The 25715-nt window shown below is 44.5% G+C and overlaps 1 protein-coding gene across 1 annotated transcript in view; it reads right to left on the minus strand.

The window, feature by feature from the left end:
• CDKL2 (cyclin dependent kinase like 2) overlaps positions 1–25715 on the minus strand; it is a 98579-nt gene that overhangs the window by 16065 nt on the left and 56799 nt on the right. The window contains exons 3-9 of the mRNA XM_088448881.1: positions 17849–18043; positions 16271–16449; positions 16058–16170; positions 14655–14794; positions 9559–9647; positions 7819–7948; positions 5287–5585 (exon numbers count right to left, since the gene is read on the minus strand). Coding sequence (XP_088305007.1) covers positions 5287–5585; positions 7819–7948; positions 9559–9647; positions 14655–14794; positions 16058–16170; positions 16271–16449; positions 17849–18043 — 1145 coding nt within the window. The remainder of the gene's footprint in view (positions 1–5286; positions 5586–7818; positions 7949–9558; positions 9648–14654; positions 14795–16057; positions 16171–16270; positions 16450–17848; positions 18044–25715) is intronic.

The raw sequence follows: 25715 nt of genomic DNA on the forward strand, positions 1-25715 counted from the left end.
GTCATAAGTAAAGGGCCGGCTGGCTTGACCGTTAAAGGGTGCTGTAACCCCCAAAGTACACTCCTGTCCAAACCAAAAAAAAAATTATTTTCTGTGTTTGTGAATTGTGTGCGCAGTAGCCGCACGTGCATCAACAAAGTAGTGCCAAGCGTGCGCCTGTGTCATAAGTAAAGGGCCGGCTGGCTTGACCGTTAAGGGTGCTGTAACCCCCGAAAGTACACTCCAGTCCAAACCAAAAAAAAAATTATTTTCTGTGTTTGTGAATTGTGTGCGCAGTAGCCGCACGTGCATCAACAAAGTAGTGCCAAGCGTGCGCCTGTGTCATAAGTAAAGGGCCGGCTGGCTTGACCGTTAAAGGGTGCTGTAACCCCCAAAGTACACTCCAGTCCAAACCAAAAAAAAAATTATTTTCTGTGTTTAGCCGCACGTATATATCAAATCGATATAACATAAATGGAGGACCAAACTTTCTCCGATAAAAATAAAATAGAGAAAGATCAAGAACCACTTCCTCCTAGTGCTGAAGCTGCTGCCACTAGTCATGACATAGACGATAACATGCCATCAACGTCGTCTGCCAAGGCCGATGCCCAATGTCATAGTAGAGGGCACATACAATCCCAAATGGCAAAGTTCAGGAAAATGACCTTGAAAAAGACATTTAAATCAGCTGAAGAGAAACGTAAACTTGCCAATATGCCATTTACGACACGGAGTGGCAAGGAACGGCTAAGGTCGATCCCTAGTATGTTCATGACTAGTGGTTCAGCTTCACATGACGATGGAAGCCCTCCTCCCACTAAAAAAATCAAAAGAGTTAAGCTGGCAAAAGCACAGCGAAGAACTGTGCTTTCTAAGAAGATATCACAAATCCCCAAGGAGAGTCCAAGTGTGGTGGTGGTTGCGATGCCTGACCTTCCCAGCACTGGACGGGAAGAGGTGGCTCTTTCCACCATTTGCACGCCCCCTGCAAGTGCTGAAAGGAGCACCCACAGTCCACTTGCTGATATGCAAATTGAAGATGTCACTGTTGAAGTACAACAGGATGAGGATACTGGTGTAGCTGGCGCTGAGGAGGAAGTTGGCGAGGAGGATTCTGATGGTGATGTGGTTTGTTTAAATCAGGCTCCGGGGGAGACAGTTGTTGTCCGTGGGATGAAAAAGCCCATCACGGTCATGCCTGGGCAGAAGACCAAACATTCCACCTCTTTGGTCTGGCAATATTTCTATCCAAATCCGGACAACAACTGTCTTGCCATATGTACCATATGTAAAGGTGAAATAAGTAGGGGTAGGGACGTCAACCACCTAGGAACATCCTCCCTTATACGGCACCTGCAGCGCGTTCATAAAAAGTTACTGTCAAGTTCAGAAACTTTGGCTAAGACCGTAAGCAGTCCAGGGACACCTAAATCCCGTTGTCCTGTTGTATCCAAGCGCCTGCAAACCACACCGTCAACTCCCTCCTCGTCAATTTCCTCCTTAGTCAGGATCGGAAGTAGTCCTGCAGGCCATGTCACTGGCATGACTGACTCTCCTATCCGGGATTCCTCCGGAGGATCCTGCATTGCTACGCCTACTGCTGCCGCTGCTGCTGTTGCTGCTGCTGGGAGTCGTTCATCATCCCAGAGAGGAAGTAGGAACACCACTACTTTTACTAAACAATTGACCCTCCAACAGTCCTTAGCGAGGAGGATGAAGTACAACAGCAGTCATCCTGAAGCAAAAGGTATAACTGAGGCCTTGACTGCTATGTTGGTGTTAGACGTGTGTCCGGTATCCGCCATTAGTGCAGTGGGATTTAGACAATTGATGGAGGTAGTGTGTCCCCGGTTCCAAATCCCGTCTAGATTCCACTTCACTAGGCAGGCGATACCGAGACTGTACAGAAACGTCAGAAAAAGTGTCCTCAGTGTCCTGAAAAATGCCGTTGTACACAATGTCCACTTAACCACGGACATGTGGACAAGTGGAACAGGGCAGACTAAGGACTATATGACTGTGACAGCCCACTGGGTAGATGTATCACCTTACGCAGCAACAGCAGCAGCGTCACCAGTAGCAGCATCTCAGAAACGCCAGCTCGTTACAAGGCAGGCTACGCTGTGTATCACCGGTTTCAGTAAGAGGCACACCGCCGACAACCTCTTAGAGAAACTGAGGGAAATCATCGCCCAGTGGCTTACCCCACTTAGACTCTCTTGGGGATTTGTGATATCTGACAATGCCACCAATATTGTGCGGGCATTACATCTGGGCAAATTCCAGCATGTCCCATGTTTTGCTCACACAATAAACTTGGTGGTGCAGAATTTTCTGAAAAGCGACAGGGGCGTGCAGGAGACGCTTTGGGTGGCCCGAAAAATTTCTGGCCACTTTTGCCATTCAGTGACTGCGTGCCGAAGACTGGAGCGCCAGCAAACACTCTTGAACCTGCCCCGCCATCACCTGAAGCAAGAGGTTGTGACACGGTGGAACTCAACCATCTATATGCTTCAGGGGATGGAGGAGCAGCAAAAGGCCATACAAGCCTATACATCCACCTATGACATAGGCAAAGGAGGGGGTATGCACCTGACTCAAGCGCAGTGGAGAATGATTTCCGTGTTGTGCAAGGTTCTCCAGCCCTTCGAACTTGCCACACGTGAAGTCAGTTCAGACACTGCAAGCTTGAGTCAGGTCATTCCCCTCATCAGGCTTTTGCAGAAGCAGCTGGAGAAAGTGAAGGAGGAGCTAAGACGGAGCGATTCCGCTCGGCATGTGGGACTTGTGGATGAAGCCCTTCATTCGCTTTGCCAGGATTCCAGGGTGGTCAATCTGTTGAAATCAGACCACTACATTTTGGCCACCGTGCTCGATCCTAGGTTTAAAGCCTATGTGGTGTCTCTCTTTCCGGCCGACACAAGCCTGCAGAGGTGCAAAGACCTGCTGGTGAACACACTGTCAGCTGAAGCGGAACGTGACACGTCAACGGCTCCTTCTTCATTTTCTCCCGCAACTGGGGCTGCCAAGAAAAAACTTAGGTATCCTAAGCAACCCGCTGGCAGTGATGCAGGGCAGGCAGGACCAAGTTTGGACATCTGGTCCGGACTGAAGGACCTGGCAACAATTTCTGACATGTCTACTGTCACTGCATATGATACTGTCACCATTGACAGAATGGTGGAGGATTACATCGGTGACAGCATCCAAGTAGGCATGTCAGACAGTCCATACCTGTACTGGCAGGAAAAAGAGGCAATTTGGAGGTCCCTGTACAAACTGGCTCTATTTTACCTGAGTTGCCCCCCCTCCAGTGTGTACTCCGAAAGAGTGTTTAGTGCAGCCGGGAACCTTGTCAGCGAAAGGCGTAGGAGGTTGCTTCCACAGAATGTGGAGAAGATGATGTTCATCAAAATGAATTATCAGCTCTTCCAGGGAGACCAGCCTCCAGAAGGTACAGAGGGACCTGTGGTGGTGGAATCAAGTGGGGACGAGTTAATACTTTGTGAGGATGAGGATGTACACACTGAAGAGGGTGAGGAATCGGTGGATGAGGAGGATGAGGATGACATCTTGCCTCCGTAGAGCCAGTTTGTGCAGGGACACATTAATTGCCAGCTTGTTTTGTGGGGGCCCAAACGAACCAATCATTTCAGCCACAGTTGTGTGGCAGACCCTGGCGCTGAAATGATTGATTTGTTAAAGTGTGCATGTCCTGTTTATACAACATAAGGGTGGGTGGGAGGGCCCAAGGACAATTCCATCTTGCACCTCTTTTTTTTCTTTGCATTATGTACAGTTTGGGGCCTAGTTTTTCTAACTGCCATCCTGTCTGCCACTGCAGTGTCACTCCTAGATGGGTCCAGTGTTTGTGCCGCCCACTCGTGTCGCTTAGCATAGTCATCCAGCTACCTCGGTGCAACCTTTTGGACATAAAAACACTATTGTGAGGTGTGAGGTGTTCAGAATAGACTGGAAATGAGTGGAAATTAAGGTTATTGAGGTTAATAATAGCATAGGAGCAGAAAAACCTACAAATTCTGTGATTTTAGCTGTTTTTATGCTTTTTAAAAAAAAAATACAGATCCAAAACACAAAACCCAGAACCCAAAACACGGAAGGGTGGTTTTGGCAAAACCAATCCAGATCCAAAACACGAAGAAAGATCCAGATCCAAAACCAAAACACGAAAAGAGGCCGGTGCACACCCCTACTTTATCTGTCTTACATTTGATTTACAGCAAAAATTCAAGATTTTGGAACAGAATTAAAAATGCAAGATTAAATCAACATTAGATATCCCAATTTGTTGTGTGCTTATCAAAGGTGTACTTTACTACCACACTAAAAATCAGCATGGTACTGTTTCATAGTGGAGAAAAAAAATAAAGTTGACGTTCGATTACTGTTGTACCACATACATAATATACACAAGAAGGCAGTATACACGGTCTGCTGACACTTTTAAGGAAAATTACAGACCATTACAACAGGTTCCAAACAAGGGGAAAATAATGTTATTGTTGACTCAATTTCATTTATGTTTAAGTTTTTACAATTCATGGTTTCTTGTGTAAATTATGTATGCGGTACAACAGTAATCGAATGTCAAATCCATTCTTTTTTTGTCTCCACTATGAAACAGAGTACCAAGCTGAGTTTTTGTGGTAGTAATGTATACCTTTGTTAAGCACCTAAAAAAAATTGGAATTCTGTTTCAAAATCTTTAATTTTTGCTGTAAATCAAAATGTAAGGCAGATAAAGTAATATGGCTTTTTGGATTCAGGAGGAAGAGTTACCTTAGGGGTCCAAATTTCGTAGTGATCCTTAATAAACACCTGTGATACTGTACTTCAAATAAACAGAATAAATAAGCTGTGATTAGTAAATAGTTGAATTAATTGAAAAACAATAGTTCGGAAACTAATGGTCAGACATTCGAGATATTTGGCAGAAATAGTTTATTTAACGTCCTCTCTTAACTAAAAAAAATTCGGAAAAATCTGAGATGGGCGATGGACACACCTGGTTGAACTGAAGTGGAATGGCCTCAAACCTAATGAGAGGGTCATAGATGTCATTGACCTATTAGATTTACCAGCATGCCTGACTTTTGTTTATCTCATGCCATATTCCATTTATAGGACCCTTACATCCCATTGACGATTTATGTGATGAAATTCTCTTCTCCCACACTTATCTAAGGACTTGGGGATTAAAAGCAACAAGAAAAGTTCATCATCAAAAAGCACATCACACATGGCAGAAGGAAGACAATAAGATGCTCAATTTTCTCCAGTTACCTGAAACTAATATGGCCGGAACCGGAGGATCCATTAGCATTTGATGTAATATGTGGAGAAATGGCTGAAAGGTTGTAGCTGATTGGAGGAATTATTCCAACTGGGCTTTTATGGTAATCTAGGCTGTTGTTAGACTCTTTCAGCGTGACATAAGGTGCTGTCCTGCCCTGATTTGATCCATTAAATAAACTGCTAGCATTAGATGTCCTGTCATTCTTCTCGCCCTTATCTGTTTCCATTTTAATAATCTTCACTTTTAAAGGTTTTGTATCTTTCACTTTGGAATCAATATTGAAATCCTACAGGGAAAAAGTAAAATCAGAAAAACACATTCTGTGGTTATGTTAAACCAAAGGTAACTGGTGAAATAACACAATATACAGATCACACACTTTTGTACAAGTGCATCTCCTATCATTTAATTCTGTGTTTAGTGTTCCCACAGCTGAGATCTGGAACCATGCAACCCATAGCAAGAAAGCAGACAATTTCTATACAACGCTTACATGCCCTCAGGGCCATTCTGTGAGCCGCCTAGCCCACCCACATTTAGTAGTGTGGAGCCGGTGGGGGTGGCATCTAATTTTCTTAGGAATGTGGTGCTGGGCTGTGACATCATATCTCAGCATCACACCTACAGCCTACCACAAACAAGGAGGCGTGGCAGTTAACAGCTTCAAAGGTAAGAAGCTGCCATCTGCTGTCCGAGGCAGGTGACAATCAAAATGATGAATGAGTGACATTAAACATATGCCAAAAATGCAGCATTATTTTCAAAAAACCATGTAATAAATTACTGTAGCAGTTTTTAATGGAATAGCTAATATAAACCACTAAACACACGTACTATGCACTTTGATGCATAATTGCTTGGACATGCAGAAGTTAATACAGAAACTTGTGGAATGATAATCAACACCCATTTTTTTTTTAATCAATTCATGATGATGAGTTGGCAATTGGGGCTAGTTGCTGAGAAAGTGTAAAGTAAAAATGTATTATACCTCTTGGCAACCAATCATCAATTAGCTTTCAATGTGGGCATGATTCAGAAGTGGACGCTAATACCATCACAGCTGCGTCTTTGTATGTAGCGGTAGTGTAATGCCGCAGCCGGTGTAATTTGTACAGAGACATCATCGGCTGAGTCTCTAATCGGCCAAGCATAAGTCAGATCAAACCTTTTAGAAACCCTATGGCTGCTCAGAATGTCCATCGGAAATAAGCTGGCTGTTACAAAACGTCTGCTAAACACCCACGTTTGTCTAGGCACGCAGCCAGCCTACTCCCCATTGCCTCCTACAAACACACACCAACTGTCAATCACTTTACGACCAAATACTTACTACGGTCACCATTGGTTAACCATCACAATACATGCGCTGTGTAACTCAGATGAGCGCACTGTACAAAAAACTTTCTTCAACTGCGCAAACAGCAGCATAGCGTCCACCTCTAAATCAGGCCCTGTGTGACTTAAACTAGCTGCTTTGGCATACTGTTGCTCACTGTATTTTTGTGTTACATGACAGTGGCATAACTACGGTGGCTTGGGGGTGCCGGGGCCATTGCTTCACCACTGCATGATGAGCACGCTGGCCTCTGAAGTGATCGGAGGCTGAGGAAGCCTCCGATTGCTTCAAAGGCCAGCGTTCCCATTCATGCAGCGCGCGGGTGACATCATGACGTCACCCGCGCGCTGAGGAGCCTATGCGGCCGCGCCTGCTGGATCATATTAGATCCAATCAGAGTGGCAGTGTGAGGGACAGCCCGAATGGCGGCGAGTCAGGTAAGTACTGGGTGGTGGATGGGGGCTCAATTACACTGCTACAGGGGGGTCTGCATAAGGGGCACGGCTACAGTGGGACCTGCATAATGGGCACTGCTACAGGGGGGCCTGCATAATGGGCACTGCTACAGGGGGGCCTGCATAAGGGGCACTGCTACAGGGGGGCCTGCAAAAGGGGCACTGCTACAGGGGGGCCTGCATAAGGGGCACTGCTACAGAGGGGCCTGCATAATGGGCACTGCTACAGGCGTCATTGCATAAGGGGCACTACTACAGGGGGCATTGCATAATGGGTACAACTACAGGAGGACTACTACAGGGGGCACTGTTTAAAGGGCACGGTGTGACATAATTTGTTATAAGGGGATTACTGTGTGTCATTATGTGTTATACGTGGCATCATTTTGTGGCATAATGTGTAAGGGCATTACTGTGTGGCATAATGTGTTGTAAGGGGCATTATGGTGTGGCATAATGTGTTATAGGGGCATTAAGGTGTGGCATAATTTGTTACAAGGGCATTACAGTGTGGCATAATGTGTTATAAGGGGCATTACTTATTGTGTCATAAGAGACATTACTGTATCATGAAACCACACACCTTAAACGTCATCTTTGGGGGAGTCTGTTTTATGGCTGGGGGGGATTTTGTCTGAAACTTTTTTGGCAGGGGGGAGCAAAATTTATAGTTACGCCACTGTTACAAGAGTTGAGATACATTCGCATTAGGTAGGATATTTCACCTGCGTGACCAGTGCTTTCTTCTCCCCTGGGTAATCGTCCTTTTCTTTTTTGACGTTTTTTGTTTTTTTGAGCTGTGATGGATTGTCTTTACAAAGCTTCTGGACTTTGACACTGATTTCTTGTGAAACCCTTTAAAATTACAGAACAATAAGAATGGTTACTCATAGTTACATTTCATGTAGCTTGTGCCGTTATATGACCTGTGGTATATAGTTTGTAATTTTGAAATAAAAGTTATGACCAATGATCTTATATATACTCTCTGGGGTATATTTACTAAAGGTTGATTTGAGTTTTTTTGGTGTATTTATAGGTGATTTTAAGTCAATTTTGCAAATCAGGGATTTACTCAAGTCAAAATCGACTATAAAGCGGAATCTCTACCAAAATTTACTATCAACCAAATATTGGTACTTTCACATATGCCACTTCAGGTTAACCTCATTTAGAAACAGTCGGATTTGAAATTGATTAAAAATCAACTTCAAATTCGACTTTAAAAGCACCCAAACAATACACCTGCCTGAGACAGGCGAGTTTGGGTGAAGCATGAACACATCGCTACATGCTTCTTATGTTTAAAATAGGCTAAAAATCAGGGAAATAGAAGGTCGGGCAAAAAACTGCCGTGGGGATCCCCCTATTTTTCATTTACCAGCACCAGGCTGAACCAGCCGGGGTGGTAATGCCACAGCATGAAGACATAAAGCGTGGGGTCCTCCTGCCAAAGCATTATGCAGCCCAAAACTGGTCAGACCAGGACTGGCAATTCTCGGAAAGTGGGGACCCCCGCCCAAAAAATTAACTCCCCTCCGGAGCATTAACCAGCCCTGAGTTGAAGGCCCGGGGAAATTCCTTGCATCCCTGGTGGCGGTGGATGCAGGGGTAATGGATTCAATGAAAAATAATGTTGTTTTTCACAGTGGAACTACAGTTACCAGCAAGCCTGCCCATTACCACTTGTAGAACTTCAAGTGCAAGCAGGCCGGCGGCACCTGTATCCCCACTGTGAAAAAATATTAAACAAACCACAGTACACACACACCAAATATTGTAAATCTTTATTACACATTCATTCATACATACATACATTCCCCAGAGAAACCTATAGGGGCTGCGGCTGCTGTCACAAATGGAGGGATATATCTGCTGCGGTCCCTCCATAATCATGGCCAGAGTCGGATTAAAACCCCATGCAGCACTAGACAAGATATCGGTCTGGGGCCCTCCTCCTCCATTACATCCTAAACATTAGAAAGGAGCTGCTGCCGTGGACAGTCAGGGGCTGTGCTTTATAGCAATAGGCTGCACAGCCCCAGCACCGCATGGAGAAGGTGTAATGTGCAGTCTTTAAGTTAAAACATTGCACATTACACCTCCTCATTCTACGTGCGATGCAGGGGCTGTGCAGCCTATTGCTATAAATATATGTTTGCGGCCGCCGCTCAGGTAAGAAAGAGGGAGGGAGGAGGAACGTGGAGAGGGGAGGGGTCAAGCAGGCGTGCGCTGGAACAATTTTATGTTTCCCCCCCAACATAAAATCATTCCGACGCCCCTGCTGTAGATACTGCTTTCTGTGGGGCTAATAACAGATTGGGGGGGGAGATGTATGATGCTCAGAAGCGGTATCAGCGCACGTTATGTGCGTTGATACCACTTCTCCCCGATGTATGATCGGGGGTCTGGGCGGTAAATGACAGGGGCGCTATAATACATCTACCCCAGGGTCTTACACCCACCTCTCAGAAAATCCATCCTTCTTAAATAGATCATGCTGCAACAAGGTCATGCAGGATGGCCTCTTGTCTGGGTCAATTTGTAAACAGTACTGGAAAACATGAAAATTGTAGTTAATAAAAAACACAATGACTAATCAAAATTTCAAGCATGCCATTATTAGATGTGTAGATAAATGTTAACTGGCTAATTTTTGGAATGTTTAAGAGCATATCATGAAAAGCAGATGATTGTAGGAAGCTAACCCAGGGCTGGATTATCCAAAAGGCATCATAAGTAGTTGCCTAGGGCTTGGTGGGCCCTTGGGGGCCTATATGCCAAACCACCATCAGAATGTGTTAAAAAAATGCTTTTTAAATTTACAGTTATATACTGCACTGGACAAACTGTCAATCTGGTGGGACAGGGGTGGGAAGTGTGATTAGCTGCTGGTGAAACACAATGACTTGGACAGATTAACACCTAATGGGACCCTAGGCAAGTTTACTGTTCAGGGCCCCTCATATTTGACCTGTTACAGCAAAAAGAAGAAAGAAATGTTTTCTAGATAAACTGGAAATTAATAGGCAAAGCTTAATAAAATTTACACAATTTGTTAGAAAAGAAATCACCAGAGCAGCTCAACAATATTCATCTGCCCTTGTTATATTTTTCTTTCATAAAGCGTGGCAATGAGGGAATATGTTATGCCTGATGTACACTGATCATTTGGATCTCTTGCTTTAACTGACAGTGCAGCAGGGGCATTCCTTCATGCTGTACGTTCCTAGGGATTCTGGGCCTGATTCAGAGCCGGACGCTCTGACCAGAGCGCTCGCTCTGAATCAGGGCCCTCCTACCTTAAAATGGAGCGGCCTCTTGGCCGCTCGCATAGCTGTGGGTGACCACCCACAGCATATGCGAGCGGCCAAAAAGATGGTCGCGATGGTCAAGACCATCGCGACCATCAGGCTTGCGACGAGACCCTTGTGGTAGGGTCTCGCTGCCGCAAGCCCTGGAGTGATTTTGGCTCTATCAGAGCCAAAATCACTCCCACTGACATCACTAGTGATGTCAGTGGGGCCGGACTCAGATGGTAGGCGTTCCCATGGGAACGCCTCCGTCTGGCAACCACGCCCCCGGCACGCCCACTAAAGGGGGCGTGCTGTCAGTCACCATCGACAGCACGCCCCCTTTAGTGCGAGACCCATAATGACGGCTTGGCCGTCGTTATTCGGGTCTCACGCATGCGCACGACGGAGCTCCCTCCGTCGTGCGCATGCGCATTGGGGGAACATCGACCCGCTTGCGAGCATCCTGCGCTCGCGAGCGTGTCTGAATGACCCCCTCTGCCTCCTGTGATTGAGCACCAATAGGCCGAAGAACGTGCGTTGAAGACTCCTGGGTTCTTCTGAGATGCCTGCGGGACCACAACTACTCCTCTACACAACTGCCTGCAAACAGGTATATACATATTTTCATGTGTAGTGAAGAAGATGATTTTTATATACAGTATGTCTTCATTTCCAGTTTATATAATTTTTTTTTTTGCTGTTGCAGAGAAGGATCAAAGGTGAAGGGGGCCCCAAACCAGTAACCTGCCTATGGTGTCATGAGGTGTAAATCCGGCTCTTTTCTTATTTTTCCCCCTGACATAATGAGAGACCTGTAAGCCTACGTTTTGTTAATGAGAAGTGCAGAGCAGAAAAAGATGCAGGAAAGGTGAAAGTATTTAGTAATATCTACCAAATATCAACATCTAAAGGATTAACTACTAATATCTTAAAATACACAAATGTATTTCCAGTTTCATGAAAGTCCTTAAATTACAAACTCACTGCATCCTTATCTACCATTTTATTTTATTTTTTTCATGCCCTTTAGAATTTCTCCCTACATAATTTCCTAATGCCTGCCTGCCTAACTCCTTATATCCCTGATACAGGCTAACAGTCTAAGAAAGTTGTAATTGAGAACCAATGGACTCACCAAAACTGACAAAATATCAGACAGGACCAGGTGCAAGGGGGTGTGACCGCTCCTTGTCGGGAGCCCTCTGCAGTAGCTGTGTGGTGAGTGTGACTGCCATCTTTTTGATGTGATTACTCCTCCCTTGCTGAACCGGGCTTAAGAGAGTCCCAGGGACTTTGTAACTGTCCCTTACAACTCTCAGTGCCTTTGGCCCTCGCTGGCACTGGTCTTGTTTGTACACTATTCCAAACAGTGCACATATACAGCAAGGGTTCAACCAATGTCAGGTTTTACCTAGGGGCTGCGAGGCTGCAAGGCCTCCCCCCCCCCAGTAAAATCAACCACTTCAGTGAGCCAGTGCAGTCTGTGACTGCACTGGCTACACTGTGACTGGAGGTGGCTTCCCATTGGAAGTGCCACCTGCCAGTCATGCACAGGACAGGCAGCCCAAGGGGGCAGTGTCTCCTCCCCCTGGGGCTGTGATTAACAGAGAGCAACTTCCTGCTCTGCCTTTCGGGCAGCCTTACAGGGCTTCTCAGGGCTGCAAACAATTCGGTCCCCAGAAGTCGGTGTTATGCGCATTCACAGCGCCACCATCACTCATGCTCATGGTCCCGGCACCTGCCAGATTAATTGCGCAGGCGCCAGGACCCAGCCGGCAATGGCCAGACTAGCAGCAGCAGCTGCCCTCCTAAGGTAAGAGGGCAGGAGCTGCTGCTGGGTTCAACCTACAATATTTGTGACTGTCTACCAGTTTAGTTAGAAAAACACCACCCAAACATGACAACCTCCTACAGACAGGTTAAAGAGAACATGATGGACATATTTCATCACAAACACTCAGGTTATTTCATGTATATTACACAACTCAGGGCCCAATTCAGACCCGGTCGCAAGCGCTGAGTGCTCGCAACCGGGTCGACGGTGGCCCACAGCGCATGCGCATGACGGAGCCGGCTCCGTCGTGCGCATGCGCGAGACCCGGATAGCGACTGGCAATCCGTTGCTCCGGGTCTCGTACCAAAGGGGGCGTGCTGTCGATGTTGAGTGACAGCACTCCCCCTTTGGTAGGCGGGCCGGGGGAGTGGCTGCCCAAACTGAGGCGTTCCCATGTGAACGCCTCCGTTTGGGGCCAGCCCCACTGACATCACAAGTGATGTCAGTGGGAGAGATTTCGGCTCTGTTAGAGCCGAAGTCTCTCTGGGGCTTGCAGCAACAAGACCCTACCACAAGGGTCTCGTCGCAAGCCCAATGGTCGCGATGGTCTTGACCATCGCGACCATCTTCCTGGCCGCTTGCTACAGATGTGGGTGGTCACCCACAGCTATGCGAGCGGCCAGGAGGGCGATCCAAAAAAAAAAAATAGCCCAGCCCTGATTCAGAGCGAGCGCTCTGTCAGAGAGCGTCCGGCTCTGAATCAGGGCCTCAGTTATTTACAACAATTTAAATATATTTAAATATATGAAAGTAAACTACTGTTTTTACTTACTCTTTAATGGTTATGTTAGCTACAGATGTGTCCTCCTACACCTAGCCTCCATACTGCGCAAGATGCCCGGCGCAACTGAGCCGCTCAGAGCGGTGTAACATAGGGTCTTTTTCTTTAGATTTTGTTACTTATGTGCATCTCAGATGCTGGGTAACACCACTCACAGGGGTAAATTTACTAAAGTGAGAGTTTTTAGAAGTGGAAATGTTGCCTATAGCAACCAATCAGATTCTATCTATTATCTTCTAGAAGGCGCTAGTTAAATGTTAAAAGTTAAGTAGAATCTGATTGGTTGCTATGGGCAACATCTCCACTTCTAAAAACTCTCACTTTAGTAAATATACCCCACAGTGTACTACAGACGCTGGGCTGCGACTTTAACTACACAGGAATTAGCTTTAAAAACATACAAGATGCAGATTAAGCACAACAGTGAAATACATCATAGCACTTTATATACAGTATATATGCTAACGACCTGTTAAATAAGGAATGTATTTAATAACCCAGCGGACAATATGCCTGACACTTGGTTGCTTATGCTGTTGCTATTTGGGTGTTATGGTCGCTAATGTAGCAATGTATGTTATCCATATCCTTGTCCTGCACTCTATTGTATTGTACTGTATTCTATTGTATTGTACTGTAAGTCACTGGTCCCTTATTTGTTTATGTACTTTGTAAGGCACTGCAGAACACTTGTGGCGCCATATAAATATACGATAATAATAATAACACTGAGTAGCTGCCTTCACACACCTGATAATCTGTAACACTTCACTGATATTTTACACCAGTGTGATGCACTTGGGTGTTTTTTTGCTGGGTTAGTTTGGGGGCACCCTGTGCCCCAGAAGCGAACCCCAAAGTGTTAGGAACTTGCTCGACAAGAGGTGACCCGGATGGTGGTGGGCAGGCCCATATTTTTGCCCAAATATATGCTAACAACCTCTTATACGATATTCAATTATAATATATGTTTCAATTTTGAGTAGTAATGATTGCATAGTGCATCTGCATCCATATTTTCTATGAGTAATACTCTACTTATACACAGGAAGCCTCCATAGATAGGAGGACTACTTTTAAAGAAGTTAATTTGTTTGATGGGCAAGGTAATAAAAAATTCAAACTATGGTGTGAAACCCCCGCCCCCCTTTTTTCTTAGTGAACTCAACAAAGTTAGAAAGGGACACTCAGGGTCAGCTGCTACAATACATTGGTTAACTCCTGATTCAGGCCAGCCCTATGGACTATAATTCTGACTAAACTGGTCCTAAAGTTGCCAATATATAGGTTCAAGAGACACATGTCAAGATCAAAATAAATTCCTAATAACATTAAGAAAAAAGTTGGTGATGTCTACAAGACTTAAAAGGGTTCCAAAACAATAATTAAGGCGCTGCAATTCCATTGAACCACAGTCAGTGCCATGTTGTCCAATTGGAAACTGGCAAATTCTCTTCAAGAACTAGAAGCATAAGTGCCCATGAAGGTCTTTAGGTCTGTTTTGCTTTGGCCAGACAAAGATCATATGATGACGTCATAAGAAATGCACTGCACAAAAATTACTTATTAATGAGATTATGATTGGGTCCCTTATTAGCTGATATACTATATATGTAGAAGAGTAAACCACTATTATCTGACAGAAGTTACCTTGGCTAAATCTAATATAATGGGAGAAAGTTTAGGATATCGCCTTTCAAGAGGTTCAACTTCTTTGATTTCTGGTAAGGTCACACCAGCAAACAGCGGATTCTTGTAAAATAGCTCTTGAAGGCGTGGAGTCAAATTACCTGCAACACAAGGCAGTATATATTACTATAGTTCAAATGTTCATTGGCTACCGTATATTATCAATTAGCAATGAAGTCACATCCCAGCCTAAAGGAGAGTTTTCCGTATACAGTTTAATAATGATTAGTAATTTTGTTTAGAAATCTGACGAAACATAAAAAAAGATTATTTAATAACATAATGTAAACCGCAAAATGCTGGAACTCATAGCAACTGAATGTAATATTAACTTTATTACTACTAATATTTAGTACTACAAAACAACTTCTAAAACTGATAAGGACATCTTAGATTGTATGTACAGAATTTAAAATTATAAGGGACCCAAATCCTAGTTCAACACAATCTTCTGCACATGCTCCCGTTTTGCGTTTATTCACTTGTGTATTTCTATATATATATAAAATAAAGTCCCCAGTTTAGGGTCTGTCTGTTCCCTTTGGGCTAATCTCTTAAACCTGTGGACGGATTTTAATGGGGTTTTCACTATTCTATACAGCATTGGTCAAGCAAGGTTTAGGTGTATGACGATGAACCATTCATCTGTGACAAAAGGGAGCCGTGCAGTGACTATTTTATTGAAGCAAGTCACAGAACACAAATCTTGCACCAAGCGGCTGTATAGGAGCTAGCCAAGGTGCTGAAACAGCATTTGTACACATCTTTGTAGTCTGCCTGCCCCTATCCATTGGTTTGCTACTCATCATTATCAGGACACCAACCTATATTTGGTGAAAATGATACACCTGGAAACCTGCGTATTTAGGCTTCCATCCAACTCTGAATAACCTTAATTGCCTGACATGACAATGCTCCATTACAGCCCAGTTATGCCACTTCAAGTGAAGATGCGCTAAAAATGTGTACAACTCTGCATTGCCCTTACTTGTGTACACTCTATTCTGAAGCATGCGCTCAGGTCATAGATCATTATTGCTAATATTCCTTCTAAACTAAGTAATGCAGGAAGGAAAGAGTTATAAGGTCACTGTAATGAGGATCCTGGTCCAATGTAAAACAATAGATACAGCACTTCCAGCTCTAATAAAACATTCAATACTTATAAACACAAGCTTATGTAGTAATTTAAGTTCTCAATGTGTAGGATTTTTCCTAGCAAGTTCCTTTTTTAAGACTATTATCTACAGATTGCTCAGCTTAGAGGGAACAAGAAGTGTAACATCACAATCTCTGTGTTATTATCACACTATTGGTGAAAATGATTTATATTGTTCAGAGACAAAATACTAAATTTACCTTACCTTGGCATTTAATGATGAGGTACAACTGATCAATATCAGAATCTCCAGGAAAAAGTGGCTCCCCCGTAAGCATTTCTGTTACCAAACAACCAATAGCCCAGACATCAACGGCTCTAATGAACAAATTACATTCCATAATAGTTACTCAAAGCCAAATTAGAAACATGCCAAGATGTTTGTATCACTACTCATCATTATCGCACTGTCACATACTTGCCATACTTTATGTCCCCAACCAATAGCTCTGGTGCTCTGTACCATCTTGTAGCCACGTAATCCGTGTAAACTTCTCCTGGGGCAGCCAAAGTACGGGCAAATCCAAAATCACATAATTTTACCACGCCCGAGTGTGACACCAATATGTTCTCTGGCTTTATGTCTCGATGGATGATCTAGAGTAGAAAGCGATAATAAAGAGAAATATATATATAGAATTGATATACATAAAAGAAGAATTTCTGCATTTGTGTTTTACACTCTTTATTTTTCCTGCTATCGGTTTTTATTGAACAATGATTGCAGTACAGGAATGGAGTCTTAAAAAATGTGTCAACACAAAAATGTCAAAAGAACATTGTGACAAATATGAACAAGAGCACATTAGAAAAAGGACAGAATATTCCATACTCTTTATATATTTATCAGATTTATGTGCTAAGGTAAACACAGAGGAAATACATTTCCACATTTATTTCCATATTTGCCTCCATTCAGTCACCTTGTGCAGCCATCTGCCATAGGCATGTCTGAAAAAATAAATTGGCAGAGGCCTAGGGACTGCACGTATGGTAATGAGTTCAACCATTAACAATAACATCAGATTGAGTGTAATGCTGGGCACACAATTGGCAATGTGTGTATTCAGCGATGGCAGATGCGAATGCTTTATATATCGCGCGGTCTGTACACACTGCACGATCTGATGTATGACCTCATGATATGTCATGGCCCCGCCACTTGTACGATGCAATATTTTTCCCTATCTGCATATTTTGGAACTATTTTTTTTTCATGTAATCTCTCTAGAGCTGCAGAATATGTGCTCTGAATACATTATATATATATATACTTATATTTTACATTAGGGTATACAAATCATACTTGTCTACTCTGATCATTCAGTGCAGGAGTCCGACCTCCTATCTCTGAACATGCTGAACCTGATGAGCGTCAGCATGTTCAGTAGATAGTCGGGGTCGGCAAGGACCCAGTTTGCACGCACATCTCTGGTCCTTGACAGCTATCCATTACCCGACTTAGTGAACAATGCAACCAAAACCTCCTGGTTTTGGTCAGATTGTGCACAAAGTCAGGTAATGTATAGGCCCCTTATAAATCTGCAGAGATTTACATGTGAGAGGGACGTGTCCAAACTCAAATCTAAATAATAATAATAATAATAATAATAATAATAAGAGCAATAATAAAGCTGTCCAGCTTTTGTGGGCTACTTGCAAAAGCAGTCAGTATTCAATGTAGTGAATGTATTTGCACCTCTTGCATTGCTACATGGTTTGTCCAAGTGCAAAGTTACTTTATTTGCTTTGTTCCCAGCATCAGCATGAATCAGTTAATTCAATTTCATATTTTACAAGACAGGAAGCTAATAAAGTAGAAAACAGCCCCTTTTCTGCAAATCGTATTAATCTTTTCATGAATAAAAATGTATGTATTTACTTGTCACTTGTCTAAACTCAACAATAATGTTATTGGTATGTATTCCAGGACAAAGTATATCATAATAACTAAACATTAATCATTGATATGATTTGGAGGCATTGTATTACTCACATTGTGATTATGGCAAAATCCTATCCCTCTTATAATCTGGAACAAATACTTTCGTACTCTGCTGAAGTCCAACCCACTGGGAAACTGTTCAAGGTCGTCAAGAACTGTGCGGTCAACAAATTCAAACACTAGATACCAGCGCTTCTTCTTCTTGCATACTTCTAACAAATTTACCAAATTTTCATGGCGTAATTGCTGTAAGAAAAATGAAAGGATATGTACGTAATTTGGATGTATGGACTTCTTTACTTATACAGGTATATTTGGCTACAGTTTTCCTGCACCAATTTGTTGGGTACATCTCCCATCACTATTCTACTGGTTCTTCCATCTCTTTCTGTGACTTCCTACTTGTCTCCATTCTTCTGTTCACACAATCATATACTGTACCTGTAATGGTCACTGCCACTCAGATTAGCTCTCATCTCCTGAAATACTATTAGAGCTTGTGAACATTCAGTTGATCTTATTAGCTACTGAATGCCCACATAAAGCTAAGAGCATCCAGAATGAGCAGGAGATGAAGTGTGAGTGCAGGTTAGTGCTCAGACCAGTCAAAATACCTTATAAAAACATATTTGCATTATTTAGCAGACTCATGAACATTATACACATAAAATCTATATAGTAAAATCATGATGGTAAAAATAAGGTTACCATGTTAGCGCACACAGGAACTAATATGTGCAGTGTACGACTGTCACAGAGATTTAGGGACTGAGGGGTCTCTGTACTAAGCTTTGGAGAGAGAGAAAGTTGATGGAGACTAAGCTAAGCCTTGGAAGGAGATAAAGTGAACAGAGATAAAGTACCAGCCAACCAGCTCCTAACTGTCATTTCTCAAACACAGTCTGTGACATGGCAGTTAGGAGCTAATTCGCTGGTACTTTATCTCCGTTCAAGTTTTAGTAAATAGACCCCAAAGTACCAACTAATCAGCTTCTAACTGTCATTTTTCAAACAGCCTGTAAAGTGACAGTTAGAAGCTGATTGGTTGGTACTTTATCTTTGTCCACTTTATTCCTCTCCAAGGCTTAGTACATAGAACCCTGATTCTGAGTCACACGTAGATGCGGTTGTGTCTTTTGCGGCAACTGCATCTTTATACTAATGTCACGGACGATTTTGTGAATACTGTGACGCCCACCCGCAGCAAGATCTTGCTGTGGTGCGAATCCGTCAAAGTGCATCTTTAGACACTTTCCATTGGTACACCATTGGACGCATCACTGAAACTTGCACCAGTCCTATGGCAGGTTCAGTTTCTCTGTCTGAGTATGGCCTCCGGTATGAGCCTTTGTGCATCTTTGGACACAGTCGCTTACAGCGACACGCCTATATCTGCTTAGCCGCCCCCCTGTTGCATCCCAGGAATGCCCACTGAATTCCACAGACTGTGTGTCCAATTCTATTCTGGGTCACTGAGCGCTAACAATCGGGGTGTATGAGCAATGCAACTCAGATGCTTACGCAGACTTAAAACAATGGTCAACTGCATGCAAATAAGTCTCTAATTTTAAGTAATCAAAACCCTCGCCTTCTCTGCCTACCCCAGCATCCTCCTCTGTAAAGAAAAAGCATATATCCTTAATTGCCAAATCTCCCGGAAGATCAGGCAGAGCGGTAAATTTAGGGAGGCCCTCCCGGCCTCCCAACAGAGTTGGCCAGTCTCCTGCTATCATCCATACGTTGGATCATGTGATTCATCGTAGCACTTCCCCCGCTACAAAATGCAGCAAATTGCAGCTTTGAACCGCAGGATGGGGCCACAATGATATTTAGGTCCACCCCTGATATAAAATGTTGTGAACTATGGCTTTAAACAGTGGGGAGCTCGATCATGATGAACCAAATGTGCACCACACCCGATCCCATTGGAAAATGTTGGGATTCTAAAAAAGTTGGCATTATTTATTGTTATTACCAGTTACTTATGTAGTGCCAGCATATTCTGTTGCGCTTTACAACTGGAAACAAAAACCGTAATAATATAATAATGGGTAACAGACAGACTAAGAGGTAAGAGGGCCCTGCTAGCAAGCTTACAATCTATACACATATCTGAGTTTAAAATAGTGTCTCCCACCCACATGCGCATGCACTGCAGGTCCTATGGTGACATGAGCGCACCGATGTGGTGACCTGCACAGCATGCGCCACAACCTGTGTCTGCATGTCTGGTCAGTGCGACAACTGATGATCCAGTGCAGGCGAAGAGGAGGTACAGACTGGTGAGAACAGAAACAGAGATATAGATATATATAGTTGTTTTAAGTAGCAATTCAGGTATGCTAACCCTTCCGGCAAAGAAATTCTAAAACGAGGCCCTCTGTGATCCTGGGTTCTCTGAGATATCGGTAAGCTGGATCTGTCTGCGCATGTGCTTCAATACCGTCCACAGGCAGAACAGCAGATCAGGGACAGTGCAGTGAGGACAGAGTGAATCGGCCATGGAGGGGGGGCAGTCAACATGAGACTGGCAGCCAATGCTGGGGAGGACCAGTCTAGGGGTTTGTCACTGGCGTGAGTGTAAATTGTGTATCCAACTTTAGTCACATGAAATGAGAATTTCCTTAACTCATAACTCACGCCAGAGCTAAGCATTTAAAGACAGCGTGGCAGCAAATCAGAAATCAGTGTGGCAGCAAATCAGAAATCAGTGTGGCAGCAAATCAGAGGTGCGCTGCACAAGGATTGTTTGATACGGGAATAATAGATATATATGGCTCTGTTTCATGTACTGTATATAAGAATATAGAACCTCAGATTATGTTGCAATGACTCATACTCCAGCATATGCGAAATAAAGCATGACAGAAGTAAAGTACTGCTGAATTTATAAAGCAGATAATACGGAAGGTTTAATTAATGCTGGACATCTTAAATACTGATATATCAATTACCTTTACCATCCTGTATATAACAAGGCAGTGCCAAAAACACTTTATAAGTGGTAATAAAACTTAACTACAAATAGCTCTGCACTGTGTTACAAGATACAGACTTAATACCTACTACATCATATGAATATAAAATCTAGCTAAAAACATTACTTAAGGTAATTGGTAACAGAGCCGTAACTAGACTTTTTGGAGCCCTGTGCCAGAAAGAGCATTGGCGCCCCCTCATTTTTCAAAGGGACATAATGCACCCAGAAAAGGGCCATGGCTTCATGGGTAAGGGCCAGGGAAGAGATAGGGGAGGCCAGGAGATGCTGGGGGTGAAATAAGAGGAAGCTACAAGTGTGAATGATAATAAACAGAAATTTGACAGGCCCAAACAGCGCTCCCTGACCTGTGGTGCCCTGTGCGATGGCACCGGCCACACTATCCTAGTTACGGTACCTGATTGGTAATATTGTGATAAATCCAGGAAATAGATCTAGGAATATATAGCAGCTTTAAGTTACTGCATAATAACACGGGGAATAGATGAGATAATTTTTCCGGAGAACAAAAGTAACTAGCTTTCACTTCAGATGTGGGATGACGGCAACATTTGTATCTATTTCCAATAACTGATGGTATAACAGATACTATATATATTAATATGTAACAGCTGATGGTAACAGATATTATGTATATCAATATGCAGCAAAAGTACATCCAGGCTCTCCATTAGGAATCGACTGAGTTATTAGCATCCAGACTTGTTGGACTGAGGGCCTGACTCAGACCCGCTCGCAAACGCTATGCGCTCGAGAGCGGGTCGATGTTTGGCCACTGCGCATGCGAACGCTGGAGCCGGCTCCGACGTGTGCATGCGTGAGACCCGGCTAGTGACGGGCGCTCCGTCGCTCCGGGTCTTGCACCAAAAGGGGGCGGCTGTCGATTTTGATCGACAGTTCGCACCGTTTTGGAGCCGGGCAGGGGGGGGGGGCTGGCCAAACGGAGACGTTCCCAACGGAACGCCTGCCGTTTGGGGGCGGCCCCACTGATATCACAAGTGATGTCAGTGGTGAGCTTCCAGCTCTATTAAGAGCCAGAAGCTCACTGGGGCTTGCGGGAACGAGACCCTACCGCAAGGGTCTCGTCGCAAGCCCCGATGGTCGCTATGGTCGAGACCATCGCGACCATCACCTGGCCGCTCACAATAGCTATGGGTGGTCACCCACAGCTATGTGAACGGCTCGGAGGCCACACCAAAAAAAAACGTCCTGATTCAGAGCGAGCGCTCTTTCAGAGCATCCAGCTCTGAATCAGGCCCTGAGTCACTACTACTCAGAACTATTATATCATTTGCATGAACAACAACACACACAACTTAAATAATATATTATATATCTACAAATAAAGACAGCACACGGCCTTGTTTTTAAACAAACTTTATTTTCTTCACAATTTTTTTGTCTTTTATCACTCTATATTTCTATATTATCTGTCTATTTAATATTTCGCTTCATAAGGCCCTATATCAGGGCATATTGTTAATGATGTGCAAGCATTTAATGACAGTGAGCAATAAGTAGCACTGGCATACTGTAACAATATGTAATTTTTTGAAAAGCCTGAATATTTTTAAAGCATATCTAATAAAGTTTAAAGTATTTTTATCTTTTAGGAGGGATTGAGGGCCTGATTCAGACCCGCAAGCGGGTCGATGTTGCCCTAGTGCGCATGCGCACGACGGAGGCTGCTCCGTCGTGCGCATGCGCGAGACCCGAATGACGACGGCCAAGCCGTCATTATGGGTCTCGCACCAAAGAGGGTGTGCTGTCGATGGTGATTGACAGCACGCCCCCTTTGGTGGGCGTACCGGGGCGTGGCTGCCCATATGGAGGCGTTCTGGGGCCGGCCCCACTGACATCACTAGTGATGTCGGTGGGAGTGCTTTTGGCTCTGATAGTGCCAAAAGCACTCCAGGGCTTGCGGAAGCGAGACCCTACCGCAGGGTCTCGTCGCAAGCCCAATGGTCGCGATGGTCTTGACCATCGCGACCATCATTTTGGCCGCTCGCTATAGCTGTGGGTGGTCACACACAGCTATGCGAGCGGCCAGGAGGCCGCTCCAAAATGAAGGAGGGACGGCCCTGATTCAGAGCGAGCACTCTGTCAGAGCATCCGGCTCTGAATCAGGGCCTGAGTGCATCCATACTAAAATTGATTCCCTTTTCTTTGTACATGAAAGCACCTATGTAGCACCTATAGTTTAATAAAACATTGGAATGTATAGGGATGGCTATAGGATTACCCCTCATTTATTTACCTTCAGTAACCAGGTGCGGGTTTCCTTACATTCCTTAGTAATAAAGGTGCTTTTTACAATATGTACATATTTTACACTATTAAAATCCTTAAGGATCAGGATGTGAAAATGTATGTAATCCACTATATTGTTTTATTTGTTATTATTTTAAAATAGGCTTTGGTGCTGTTTTTTCTTCACAGTTTTAAGAATTCCTGTATAATTTTGATTACATGAGGTAAGAAAATGAAATATGGAAAACATCATGAGCGGGATGCATGGCGCATCGCATCCGGCCGGTGTTCGTATGCACGCCGGCGTTAGTAACGCCGTAAGGCATGATGATCACCGCAATGGATAGCTTTCTCAATGGAGGGACTATGGCCCTCATTCAGAGGCGGTCGTAACAAGCAATCGCTCTCTCTGAATGAAGGCGGCCGCTTCATTTTTGAAGTGCGGCATCCTGGTCGTTAGTTAAGCTTAACGACCGACCAGGTTGATGGTCGCGATGGTGATCACCATCGCGACCATCGGGGCTTACGACCAGACCCTAAGGTTGGGTCTGGGCACTTGTAAGCCCCAGGGAGCTTTCTGCTCTGATGGAGCAGGAAGCTCCCCACTGACATCACTGATGATATCAGTGCGGCCGCCCACAAAACGGCAAGCGTTCCGTCAGGAACGCCTCCGTTTTGGAAACCACCCCCTTGCCCGCCTACCAAACGGGGCAAGCTGTCGATCAACATCGACAGCCGCCCCTTTGGTAGCGAGCTCCGGAGCGACAGAGTTTCTCTGTCGCTCCGGGGCTTGCGCACGCGCAGTGCGGACGCTGCGCAGGACTAACCATCGAGACGGTTACGAGTGTATCGGCGCTTGTGACCGACTCTGAGTAAGGTCCTATGACCCAGAAGCTCCTCTGGCATCCTTCTGCACATGCCAGAAGGACGCACGCGCCACGGGGGGAGCTGGGAGGGATCCGATTGGATTCCTCTCTCTGCGCTCTCCCGATAGAAGCCCATGGGCTTCTATGGGTAATGCCATCAGGAAGATGGCGTTACCCACCGCAACCATGCCCCGGAGTGCATCTTGGTACATAAGAGAAATGCAGTCAAACCAGTATTTTGGGGGTTTGACCGCATTTCTCCATTTGCTGTATCCCGCCCCAAAGAGGGTGAATATGTTTTGCAAGCTGCTGTGAAAAGAATGACACCTTAAACATAACACAATTACATCAAGTAAAAGGAAGCACAATATTTATATATTTATTACCAGTTATTTATATAGTGCACACATATCCCGCAGCACTTTACAGAGAATATTTGGCCATTCACTTCAGTCCCTGCCCCAGTGGAGCTTACAGTCTATGGGGGTCATTCAGACCCACTCGCGAGCGGCAGTACGCTCGCAAGTGGGTCGATGTTCCCATGCGCGAGACCCGGTGAGCGACGGGCTTTCCATCGCTCAGGGTCTCGCACCAAAGGGGGCATGCTGTCGATGTTGATTGACAGCACGCCCCCTTTGGTGGGCGTGCCGGGGGCGTGCCTGCCAGACGGAGGCGTTCCCATGGGAACACCTACTGTCTGAAGCCGGCCCCACTGACATCACTAGTGATGTCAGTGGGAGTGATTTTGGCTCTGATAGAGCCAAAATCACTCCTGGCCTTGCGGCTGGGAAACCCGACCGCAGGGTTTCCCTCGCAAGTCCGATGGCGACCATCTTTTTGCACGCTAGTATATGCTGTGGGTGGTGACCCACAGCTATACGAGCGTCCAGGAGGACGCTCCATTTTAATGGAGGAGGGCCCTGATTCAGAGCGAGCGCTCTGGTCAGAGCGTCCGACTCTGAATCAGGGCCTATATTCCCTACCACATGCTCACACACACTAAGGTTAATTTTGTTGGGAGCCAATTAGCCTACCAGTATATTTTTGGAGTGTTGGAGGGAACCGGAGTACCTGGAGGAAACCTACGCAAGCACAGGAAGAATATACAAACTCCACACAGTTAGGGCCGAGGTGGGAATCGAACCCATGGCCTCAGTGCTGTGAGGCAGTAATGTAACCATTACACATGTATGAAAACTTGTGCACAGGCAAACTGTTGTGTTGCCCATACCAACTAATCAGATTCTGGCTGCTTTTTATGGAGTGCAGGTTACAAAATGTACGCTGACATCTGAAATGAAACACATTTTTTATGCATTCGTTTTTTATACTGTAAGTGTTTCACAATGTGTAGGCAGATATATCCGCACAACTAATATTTTAATGTGCAGAGTTGTTTTGACTCTAGTGAGTGATATAGGAATATGTATAAAAAATGACAAGTGAATGACTAACACACAGCTAGTTCATATTTAGGTCACAATTTCATCAAGCAGGATGTTGGCACGTTGCTGTTTTGTCACTCTGCCTAGTATCAGATAACTGGCATTTTTCATTAACAGCTCAGTCATCAAGCCCTACATTACAACGTGTGGCAAGACAGTAAACCATGAGACTTTCTGCTATCTCTATGGCAACTGTAGATTACTAAAAATATAAAGTGTGCTTTCTCAGTTTTGTCAGATTCTCATTGCAGTTATTTAAAGCAATATGCTTCCTGTGAGCCACTATGGTGAAACCGCTACCTTTTCAGGGCCAGATTAATACAAAACCGGCTGCTTAGTAGCAGTTTTAAGACCACTAC

Source organism: Taudactylus pleione, unplaced genomic scaffold, assembly GCF_031769625.1.
Source record: "Taudactylus pleione unplaced genomic scaffold, aTauple2 ptg000471l, whole genome shotgun sequence".
Classification (NCBI taxonomy): Eukaryota; Metazoa; Chordata; class Amphibia; order Anura; family Myobatrachidae; genus Taudactylus; species Taudactylus pleione.